At 47.9% G+C, this 12452-nt stretch overlaps 1 protein-coding gene across 1 annotated transcript in view; it reads left to right on the top strand.

Annotated features, from left to right (window-relative positions):
• The window catches only part of LOC112267325 (RNA-binding protein 10), a 61204-nt gene that overhangs the window by 29888 nt on the left and 18864 nt on the right, over positions 1 to 12452 (top strand). Inside the window, exon 9 of the mRNA XM_042299852.1 lies at positions 12354 to 12441. Within this exon, the coding sequence (XP_042155786.1) occupies positions 12354 to 12441 (88 nt within the window). The remainder of the gene's footprint in view (positions 1 to 12353; positions 12442 to 12452) is intronic.

Here is a 12452-nt window from a genome sequence, read left to right as displayed (position 1 = left end):
TGAAAAATGAGTTTTAATGACTCCAACCTAAGTGTATGTAAACTTCCGACTTCAACTGACTACCCAAAACGTTTGACCCAAGTTAAACTATTTAAAGGCAATGCTACCAAATACTAAATTAGTGTATGTAAACTTCTGACCCACTGGGAATGTGATGAAATAAATAATTGCTGAACTCTCTCTACTATTATTCCAACATTTCTCATTCTTAAAATAAACTGACCCAAGACAGGGAATTTTTACTAGGATTAAATGTCAGGAATTGTGAAAAACTGAGTTTAAATGTATTTGGCTAAGGTGTATGTAAAACCTCTGACTTCAACTGTACATTATCAAGTATTTCACACATATTATCCAGATACTGACTGTTAGCATTTGGTGGTCTATAGCAGCTTCCCTCAAGAATGGACTTTAGGTTGAGGCAGATGAACCTGTAGCCATATTACTTCAACAGTATTTAACATGAGATCCTCTCTAAGCTTTACAGGAATGTGGTTCTGAATATAAACAGCAGCACCTCCACCTTTGGCATTTCTGTCTTTTCTGTAGATGTAATAACCATGTATTGCTGCCACTGTATAATCAAAGGTAATGTTAATGTGGGCTATTTTTTGTTGTTGTACACTTTTCTGGGATGCTTCATAGTTTTTATTGCTTTACTGGGAAGGTTAGCAGAAGTAGACATGCTCATGTTGTTTATGTTTGAGTTGATGAGCTGCACACAGTGAACTTCTGACTTGGGCACACCTCAGTGTTAACAGTATAACTCTGGTTCATAGGCACATGATTACTGCAGCTTCTTATATTGTGTCTGCCAACACCACTGGGATAATGTAGAATGTGCTGAAGCATTATGACAACTCAGTGGCACAATGGTAGGGATTAACTGAGCTGGGCTTAGGTCATTGATAAGTCATTGTCTCAATGCAGCCTTGAAATGTGTGGACAGAGTCCACGAGCCAAGATGATTCGGATGGACTCCATCATTCCTGTTTCCAGAAGGTGTCAAAGTTATCTATAAAAGTGATTCCAACAAAGCTACAGTAATCTTTTAGCCAGGTGTGTAATGCCAGTAGCCTGCTGAATCTTTCACACTCGTGGTCCAACGATGGTACCGGACCTGAAATGATTGGCCACTTTTTGGAGTCTTTCAGTGCTAGAATCAGTTCTTTAAAAATGTATTTTCGGGAAGTTCTGAGCCAGCCCTTCTAATGTGGTTTAACCCCACATGGGCTACGACAGCGTCAGCTCCCGGCAGCTGTCGTAGAACTGTCGGAAGCTGCCTTGTGATGTCCTGTACTCGTGCTCCAGGATAGCACAGTTTTTTCCCACGGGAACCATGATGTTTCTTACCATAGAACTTCCGATGACAACAGCTGGTGCAATGAGGAGGTCCGGGTGTTCTTTCACCTCGAGTGGTTTCGCAAACCCCTCGAGGACCAATGGGTGGTGGGGCCCGATGGACCCGAGCCAGCTATAGTATTCATTGTGGATGATGAATGGGCCAGGGTCTTAGACAACCTCACGGTCTGATGAGGGGGAAGATCTGAACCCGAGGTAGAAGCCACCGAGAGGGAAACAGAACAGAGGACGAAGGCACATGCATCTCCGGAACTGATCTGTTTCTAGTCTGTATCCGGTACAGGTTTAACATCTCCAAGGAGGCCCCCGTTGCCAGAAAATATTTGTCAAAGTAACCCACACTAACTTCATCAAACTCCTCCTCTGGACATTGCTTAGCATAAAAAAAGGGGAGAGGGAAACCTATTTACTCTGTTCCACAACCAGCTGCTTCCTAGGTATCAGAGTGTCAACTGTAGGAACCCTCTCTTCCTTCAGCGGTCCTACAAACTAACTCACCTTTGGGGTTTTCTATGGAGAGGTCAACTCTCCATTGAAGGAGGGTTAGGGAAATCAGAATCACCCATAAATGTCTCGAAAAGATCGACAATGTTGGGATCGCTGACATCCTCCTCAACACTAGACTTGTTCCCGGCAACTTTCTTAGACATAGCACATGTAACGGCACATGCCGGGAACACTCTTGGGTACTTTTCTGATAACCCATCAGGTTCCTCTACTCTAGGTTCCTTACAAACGACAGGATTTGGCACGACCTTCCCTCCAGCCAATCACCTCACTCCAATGACGACGGAATCACAAAATTAGACTTGAGTTCCACATTATACAAAATCACTTTCATGCAAACCATTTCCACGCCTTGTTCTAAAACACTGTAACCCGTTGCTGAAGTGTCAGACAAAGGCAAAACAACCCTCCAGAAGGAAGGACTGGCCTGCCCCAGTGTCTCACAGTATCTTCACCAGCTACTTAACAGCATCTCCACTCTGCAGAGACACGAACCCCTCTGAAACAATGGGTTCATACACATCTGATCCAAAATCCTGTTTAGGAGATACACCGGTCCCAACCAGAGACTTAATGGACTGGAGTGTTCTCTACCAGAGACTTAATGGACTGGAGTGTTCCCAGTCCCAAACAGAGACTTAATGGGCTGTAGTGTTCCCTACCAGAGACTTAATGGACTGGAGTCTTCCCAGTCCCAACCAGAGACTTAATGGACTGGAGTGTTCCCAGTCCCAACCAGAGACTTAATGGACTGGAGTGTTCCCTACCAGAGACTTAATGGACTGGAGTGTTCCCAACCAGAGACTTAATGGGCTGTAGTGCTCCTTACCAGAGACTTAATGGGCTGTAGTGCTCCTTACCAGAGACTTAATGGGCTGTAGTGCTCCCAACCAGAGACTTAATGGACTGTAGTGTTCCCAACCAGAGACTTAATGGACTGTAGTGTTCCCAACCAGAGACTTAATAGGCTGTAGTGCTCCCAACCAGAGACTTAATGGGCGGTAGTGCTCCCAACCAGACTTAATGGACTGTAGTGCTCCCAACCAGAGACTTAATGGGCTGTAGTGCTCCCAACCAGAGACTTAATGGGCTGTAGTGCTCCCAACCAGAGACTTAATGGGCGGTAGTGCGCCCAACCAGAGACTTAATGGGCGGTAGTGTTCCCAACCAGAGACTTGATGGACTGGAGTGTTCCCTACCAGAGACTTAATGGACTGGAGTGTTCCCTACCAGAGACTTAATGGACTGGAGTGTTCCCAACCAGAGACTTGATGGACTGGAGTGTTCCCAACCAGAGACTTGATGGACTGGAGTGTTCCCTACCAGAGACTTAATGGACTGGAGTGTTCCCAGTCCCAACCAGAGACTTAATGGACTGGAGTGTTCCCAGTCCCAACCAGAGACTTAATGGACTGGAGTGTTCCCAACCAGAGACTTAATGGGCAGTAGTGTTCCCAACCAGAGACTTAATGGGCTGTAGTGCTCCCAACCAGAGACTTAATGGGCTGTAGTGTTCCCAACCAGAGACTTGATGGACTGTAGTGCTCCCAACCAGAGACTTAATGGGCGGTAGTGACTTAATGGGCGGTAGTGTTCCTAACCAGAGACTTAATGGGCGGTAGTGCTCCCAACCAGAGACTTAATGGGCTGTAGTGTTCCCAACCAGAGACTTGATGGTAGTGTTCCCAACCAGAGACTTGATGGACTGTAGTGCCCAACCAGAGACTTAATGGGTTGGAGTGTTCCCAGTCCCAACCAGAGACTTAATGGGCTGTAGTGCTCCCAACCAGAGACTTAATGGGCTGTAGTGCTCCCAACCAGAGACTTAATGGGCGAGTGTGTCCCTACCAGAGACTTAATGGACTGGAGTGTTCCCAACCAGAGACTTAATGGACTGTAGTGTTCCCAACCAGAGACTTAATGGGTTGGAGTGTTCCCAGTCCCAACCAGAGACTTGATGGACTGGAGTGTTCCCAGTCCCTACCAGAGACTTAATGGACTGGAGTGTTCCCAGTCCCTGGAGTGTTACCAGAGACTTAATGGACTGGAGTGTTCCCAGTCCCAACCAGAGACTTAATGGACTGGAGTGCTCCCTACCAGAGACTTAATGGACTGGAGTGTTCCCAACCAGAGACTTAATGGACTGGAATGCTCCTTACCAGAGACTTAATGGACTGGAGTGCTCCCAGTCCCAACCAGAGGCTTAATGGACTGGAGTGTTCCCTACCAGAGACTTAATGGACTGGAGTGTTCCCAACCAGAGACTTAATGGACTGAAGTGCTCCTTACCAGAGACTTAATGGACTGGAGTGCTCCCTACCAGAGACTTAATGGACTGGAGTGTTCCCAACCAGAGACTTAATGGACTGGAGTGCTCCTTACCAGAGCCTTAATAGACTGGAGTGTTCCCAACCAGAGACTTAATGGACTGGAATGCTCCCAGTCCCAAACAGAGACTTAATGGACTGGAGTGTTCCCTGGAGTGTTCCCAGAGCCCACCAGAGACTTAATGGACTGGAGTGTTCCCTACCAGAGACTTAATGGACTGGAGTGCTCCCTACCAGAGACTTAATGGACTGGAGTGTTCCCTACCAGAGACTTAATGGACTGGAGTGCTCCCTACCAGAGACTTAATGGACTGGAGTGTTCCCAACCAGAGACTTAATGGACTGGAGTGCTCCCTACCAGAGACTTAATGGACTGGAGTGTTCAACCAGAGACTTAATGGACTGGAGTGCTCCCTACCAGAGACTTAATGGACTGGAGTGTTCCCTACCAGAGACTTAATGGACTGGAGTCCCAACCAGAGACTTAATGGACTGGAGTGTTCCCAGTCCCAACCAGAGACTTAATGGACTGGAGTGTTCCCAGTCCCAACCAGAGACTTAATGGACTGGAGTGTTCCCAGTGTCCCAACCAGAGACTTAATGGACTGGAGTGTTCCCAGAGACTTAATCCCAACCAGAGACTTAATGGAATGGAGTGTTCCCAGTCCCAACCAGAGACTTAATGGACTGGAGTGCTCCCTACAAGAGACTTAATGGACTGGAGTGTTCCCAACCAGAGACTTAATGGACTGGAGTGCTCCGTACCAGAGACTTAATGGACTGGAGTGTTCCCTACCAGAGACTTAATGGACTTGAGTGCTCCCTACCAGAGCCTTAATGGACTGGAGTGTTCCCTACCAGAGACTTAATGGACTGGAGTGCTCCCAACCAGAGACTTAATGGACTGGAGTGCTCCCTACCAGAGACTTAATGGACTGGAGTGTTCCCAACCAGAGACTTAATGGACTGGAGTCCCAACCCTTACCAGAGCCTTAATGGACTGGAGTGTTCCCAACCAGAGACTTAATGGACTGGAGTGCTCCCTACCAGAGACTTAATGGACTGGAGTGTTCCCTACCAGAGACTTAATGGACTGGAGTGCTCCCTACCAGAGCCTTAATGGACTGGAGTGTTCCCAGTCCCAACCAGAGACTAAATGGACTGGAGTGTTCCCAGTCCCAACCAGAGACTTAATGGACTGGAGTGTTCCCAACCAGAGACTTAATGGGCGGTAGTGTTCCCAACCAGAGACTTAATGGGCTGTAGTGCTCTCAACCAGAGACTTAATGGACTGTAGTGCTCCCAACCAGAGACTTAATGCTCCCAACCAGAGACTTAATGGACTGGAGTGCTCCCAGAGACCAGAGACTTAATGGACTGGTAGTGCTCCCTAACCAGAGACTTAATGGGCTGGTAGTGTTCCCAACCAGAGACTTAATGGACTGGTAGTGCTCCCAACCAGAGACTTAATGGACTGGAGTGTTCCCTTAATGGAGTCCCAACCAGAGACTTAATGGGCTGTAGTGCTCCCAACCAGAGATTTAATGGGCTGGAGTGCTCCCAACCAGAGACTTAATGGACGGTAGTGCTCCCAACCAGAGACTTAATGGGCTGTAGTGTTCCCAACCAGAGACTTGATGGACTGTAGTGCTCCCAACCAGAGACTTAATGGGTTGGAGTGTTCCCAGTCCCAACCAGAGACTTGATGGACTGGAGTGTTCCCAGTCCCTACCAGAGACTTAATGGACTGGAGTGTTCCCAGTCCCTACCAGAGACTTAATGGACTGGAGTGTTCCCAGTCCCTACCAGAGACTTAATGGACTGGAGTGTTCCCAGTCCCAACCAGAGACTTAATGGACTGGAATGTTCCCTACCAGAGACTTAATGGACTGGAGCGTTCCCTACCAGAGACTTAATGGAATGGAGTGTTCCCAGTCCCAACCAGAGACTTAATGGACTGGAGTGCTCCCTACCAGAGAGATGGACTTAATGGACTGGAGTGTTCCCAACCAGAGACTTAATGGACTGGAGTGCTCCCTTACCAGAGACTTAATGGACTGGAGTGTTCCCAGTCCCAACCACCAGAGACTTAATGGACTGGAGTGTTCCCTACCAGAGACTTAATGGACTGGAGTGTTCCCAACCAGAGACTTAATGGACTGGAAGTGCAGTCCCAACCCTTAATTACCAGAGACTTAATGGACTGGAGTGCTCCCTACCAGAGACTTAATGGACTGGACTTAAGTGTTCCCAACCAGAGACTTAATGGACTGGAGTGCTCCTTACCAGAGACTTAATGGACTGGAGTGTTCCCAACCAGAGACTTAATGGACTGGAAGTGTTCCCAGTCCCTCCCAGTCCCAAACAGAGACTTAATGGACTGGAGTGTTCCCAGTCCCAACCAGAGACTTAATGGACTGGAGTGTTCCCTACCAGAGACTTAATGGACTGGAGTGCTCCCTACCAGAGCCTTAATGGACTGGAGTGTTCCCTACCAGAGACTTAATGGACTGGAGTGCTCCCTACCAGAGACTTAATGGACTGGAGTGTTCCCTACCAGAGACTTAATGGACTGGAGTGCTCCCTACCAGAGACTTAATGGACTGGAGTGTTTCCCTACCAGAGACTTAATGGACTGGAGTGCTCCCTACCAGAGACTTAATGGACTGGAGTGTTCCCTACCAGAGACTTAATGGACTGGAGTGCTCCCTACCAGAGACTTAATGGACTGGAGTGTACCAGAGCCTTAATGGACCTTAATGGACTGGAGTGTTCCCAACCAGAGACTTAATGGACTGGAGTGTTCCCTACAAGAGCCTTAATGGACTGGAGTGTTCCCAGTCCCAACCAGAGACTTAATGGACTGGAGTGCTCCATACCAGAGCCTTAATGGACTGGAGTGTTCCCAGTCCCAACCAGAGACTTGATGGACTGGAGTGTTCCCAGTCCCAACCAGAGACTTAATGGAATGGAGTGTTCCCAGTCCCAACCAGAGACTTAATGGACTGGAGTGCTCCCTACAAGAGACTTAATGGACTGGAGTGTTCCCAACCAGAGACTTAATGGACTGGAGTGCTCCGTACCAGAGACTTAATGGACTGGAGTGTTCCCTACCAGAGACTTAATGGACTTGAGTGCTCCCTACCAGAGCCTTAATGGACTGGAGTGTTCCCTACCAGAGACTTAATGGACTGGAGTGCTCCCTACCAGAGCCTTAATGGACTGGAGTGTTCCCTACCAGAGACTTAATGGACTGGAGTGCTCCTTACTACCAGAGACTTAATGGACTGGAGTGCTCTGGAGTGCTCCACCAGAGACTTAATGGACTGGAGTGTTCCCAACCAGAGACTTAATGGACTGGAGTGCTCCTTACCAGAGCCTTAATGGACTGGAGTGTTCCCAACCAGAGACTTAATGGACTGGAGTGCTCCCTACCAGAGACTTAATGGACTGGAGTGTTCCCTACCAGAGACTTAATGGACTGGAGTGCTCCCTACCAGAGCCTTAATGGACTGGAGTGTTCCCAGTCCCAACCAGAGACTTAATGGACTGGAGTGTTCCCAGTCCCAACCAGAGACTTAATGGACTGGAGTGCTCCCTACCAGAGACTTAATGGACTGGAGTGTTCCCAACCAGAGACTTAATGGACTGGAGTGCTCCCTACCAGAGACTTAATGGACTGGAGTGTTCCCAGTCCCAACCAGAGACTTAATGGACTGGAGTGCTCCCTACCAGAGACTTAATGGACTGGAGTGTTCCCTACCAGAGACTTAATGGACTTGAGTGCTCCCTACCAGAGCCTTAATGGACTGGAGTGTTCCCTAGTCCCAGAGAGACTTAATGGACTGGAGTGCTCCTTACCAGAGACTTAATGGACTGGAGTGCTCCCTACCAGAGACTTAATGGACTGGAGTGTTTCCCTTAATGGACTGGACCAGAGACTTAATGGACTGGAGTGCTCCCTTACCAGAGCCTTAATGGACTGGAGTGTTCCCAACCAGAGACTTAATGGACTGGAGTGCTCCCTACCAGAGACTTAATGGACTGGAGTGTTCCCTACCAGAGACTTAATGGACTGGAGTGCTCCCTACCAGAGCCTTAATGGACTGGAGTGTTCCCAGTCCCAACCAGAGACTTAATGGACTGGAGTGTTCCCTACCAGAGCCTTAATGGACTGGAGTGTTCCCAGTCCCAACCAGAGACTTAATGGACTGGAGTGCTCCCTACCAGAGCCTTAATGGACTGGAGTGTTCCCAGTCCCAACCAGAGACTTAATGGACTGGAGTGTTCCCAGTCCCAACCAGAGACTTAATGGAATGGAGTGTTCCCAGTCCCAACCAGAGACTTAATGGACTGGAGTGCTGCCTACCAGAGACTTAATGGACTGGAGTGCTCCCTAGCAGAGACTTAATGGACTGGAGTGTTCCCAGTCCCAACCAGAGACTTAATGGACTGGAGTGTTCCCAGTCCCTACCAGAGTCTTAATGGACTGGAGTGTTCCCTACCAGAGACTTAATGGACTGTAGTGCTCCCTACCAGAGACTTAATGGACTGGAGTGCTCCCTACCAGAGACTTCATGGACTGGAGTGTTCCCTACCAGAGACTTAATGGACTGGAGTGTTCCCTACCAGAGACTTAATGGACTGGAGTGCTCCCTACCAGAGACTTAATGGACTGGAGTGTTCCCTACCAGAGACTTAATGGACTGGAGTGCTCCCTACCAGAGACTTAATGGACTGGAGTGCTCCCTACCAGAGACTTAATGGACTGGAGTGTTCCCTACCAGAGACTTAATGGACTGGAGTGTTCCCTACCAGAGACTTAATGGACTGGAGTGCTCCCTACCAGAGACTTAATGGACTGGAGTGTTCCCTACCAGAGACTTAATGGACTGGAGTGTTCCCTACCAGAGACTTAATGGACTGGAGTGTTCCCTACCAGAGACTTAATGGACTGGAGTGTTCCCTACCAGAGACTTAATGGACTGGAGTGCTCCCTACCAGAGACTTAATGGACTGGAGTGCTCCCTACCAGAGACTTAATGGGCTGGAGTGCTCCCTACCAGAGACTTAATGGACTGGAGTTCTCCCTACCAGAGACTTAGTGGACTGGAGTGCTCCCTACCAGAGACTTAATGGACTGGAGTGCTCCCTACCAGAGACTTAATGGGCTGGAGTGTTCCCTACCAGAGACTTAATGGACTGGAGTGTTCCCTACCAGAGACTTAATGGACTGGAGTGCTCCCTACCAGAGACTTAATGGACTGGAGTGCTCCCTACCAGAGCCTTGATAAGTTTGGCTTGCCAAGGTTTTTTCCCTGGTCAAAGGAAGCTGTTGTTTTGTGTCCACAAGGGAAGGGAAAGATGGGTGGAAGAGAGAGTGTAGATGCGAGAAGGAATTATGTACAACAAGCAACGTGATCATGCTGTTTGTTTGTGGCTGTTCGTTCTGTGTTTGCTTGTAATCAGGGGTGTATTCATTCCGCCGATTCTGTTGAAAAACACTTTAAACGGAAGCAAACGGAACGAAACAGGGATAAACATACCTGAATTAGTCCAATAAAAACTCTCGTTTGCAACTGTTGGACTAATGATTACACCCAACTGTTGGACTAATGCTTACACCCAACTGTTGGACTAATGATTACACCCAACTGTTGGACTAATGATTACACCCAACTGTTGGACTAATGATTACACCCAACTGTTGGACTAATGATTACACCCAACTGTTGGACTAATGATTACACCCAACTGTTGGACTAATGATTCCACCCAACTGTTGGACTAACGATTACACCCAACTGTTGGACTAATGATTACACCCAACTGTTGGACTAATGATTACACCCAACTGTTGGACTAACGATTACACCCAACTGTTGGACTAATGATTACACCCAACTGCTGGACTAACGATTACACCCAACTGTTGGATTAACGATTACACCCAACTGTTGGACTAATTATTACACCCAACTGTTGGACTAACGATTACACCCAACTGCTGGACTAACGATTACACCCAACTGTTGGATTAACGATTACACCCAATTACACCCAACTGTTGGACTAATTATTACACCCAACTGTTGGACTAACGATTACACCCAACTGTTGGACTAACGATTACACCCAACTGTTGGACTAATGATTACACCCAACTGTTGGACTAATGATTACACCCAACTGTTGGACTAATGATTACACCCAACTGTTGGACTAATGATTACACCCAACTGTTGGACTAAAGATTACACCCAACTGCTGGACTAACGATTACACCCAACTGTTGGATTAAAGATTACACCCTATGTCTGATAGATGCAGGCCAGAGTGTCCAAGGCGGTATTGAATGTGTCACTGTTTGTCACCTAGAGTGACACCTCTGTCACCACTGTCTGTCACCTTGAGTGACACCTCTGTCACCACTGTCTTTCACCTTGAGTGACACCTCTGTCACCACTGTCTTTCACCTTGAGTGACACCTCTGTCACCACTGTCTGTCACCTTGAGTGACACCTCTGTCACCAGTCTGTCACCTTGAGTGACACCTCTGTCACCTTGAGTGACACCTCTGTCATCACTGTCTGTCACCTTGAGTGACACCTCTGTCACCACTGTCTGTCACCTTGAGTGACACCTCTGTCACCACTGTCTGTCACCTTGAGTGACACCTCTGTCACCAGTCTGTCACCTTGAGTGACACCTCTGTCACCTTGATTGACACCTCTGTCATCACTGTCTGTCACCTTGAGTGACACCTCTGTCACCAGTCTGTCACCTTGAGTGACACCTCTGTCACCTTGAGTGACACCTCTGTCACCTTGATTGACACCTCTGTCATCACTGTCTGTCACCTTGAGTGACACCTCTGTCACCAGTCTGTCACCTTGAGTGACACCTCTGTCACCTTGAGTGACACCTCTGTCACCACTGTCTGTCACTCCAACTTGTCTCTCGACCTGTGTGTACTTACATTGTAAACGTTCATTCGTAGGCCAGGTTGTAGCAACCTCATGATGGGTACAGGGAACATTTGAGTTTCATGTAGTATCTTAAACCTATCTGTCACGCCCTGACCTTAGATATCTCTGTTTTTCTAAATATTTTGGTTAGGTCAGGGTGTGACTAGGGTGGGTACTCTAGTGTTGTATGTCTAGGGTTGTTGTAGGTCTGGTGGTTTTGTGTTTCTATGTTGGCCTGATATGGTTCCCAATCAGAGGCAGCTGTTTATCGTTGTCTCTGATTGGGGATCATATTTAGGCAGCCCTGTTTCCCACTTTCTGTTGTGGGTTCTTGTCTATGTGTAGTTGCCTGTCAGCACTCATTTGTATAGCTTTTCGTTTTGTTATTTTGTTAGTTTGTTCAGTGTTCATTCAGTTAAATAAAATAATGTACGCATACCTCGCTGCGCCTTGGTCCAATCCTTATAACGAACGTGGCACTATCGATGTTACATTGAACTGGCTGAATGGAATATGAAGGACAGTCATTCAATATGTTGTAATAGAAATCAGGACATGCTCATTAAATATGTACCATCCTCCCTTATCTAAAACAGCACCAACCGCCACTGGTGAAGTCCAGGGACAAAACATCTCAAATTAATAAATGTTTAGTTCAGAAAACAACAATATGTGGACAAAGTCAAGGGGTGTGAATACTTTCTGAAGGCTCTGTATACACAGACAGACAGACAGACAGACAGACAGACAGACAGACAGACAGACAGACAGACAGACAGATGACCTTATGGTCTCCCAGAAACAGATTCTCCATTGTTTTTTAGTCCCTGACTGACTTTAATCTATGGCCCATACTGTTACAGTTGAAATAGGTTTTGGGCTTGATTTTTTAAATGATTTCTTTCTCTCAACCCCACCCTCTCTCCATCCCTTTCCCTCTTCTCTCTCAACCTCTCTCCCCCTTCCCCTCTCTCTCCCCCTTCCTCTTTCTCTCCCCCTCTCTCCCCCTTCCCCTCTCTCCCCCCTCTCTCTCTCCCCCTCCCCTCCCTCTCTCCCCCTTCCCCTCTCTCTCCCCCTCTCTCTCTTTCTCTCCCCCTCTCTCCCCCTTCCCCTCTCTCTCCCCCTCTCTCTCTCTCTCTCCCCCTCCCCCTCCCTCTCTCCCCTCTCTAACCTCCCTTCATCTCCCCAGTGATGTGTTCCTGACAGATGGCAGTAGAGTGAGTGCTGCTACAGTCGCCAGTACAGCCATCGCTGCAGCACAGTGGGCCGTTACCCAGGTAACCAGTCT

This window comes from Oncorhynchus tshawytscha, linkage group LG16, assembly GCF_018296145.1.
Source record: "Oncorhynchus tshawytscha isolate Ot180627B linkage group LG16, Otsh_v2.0, whole genome shotgun sequence".
In the NCBI taxonomy this organism is placed as follows: Eukaryota; Metazoa; Chordata; class Actinopteri; order Salmoniformes; family Salmonidae; genus Oncorhynchus; species Oncorhynchus tshawytscha.
Note: the sequence above shows the minus strand (reverse complement) of the source record. Positions and strands in the feature narration are given on the sequence as shown.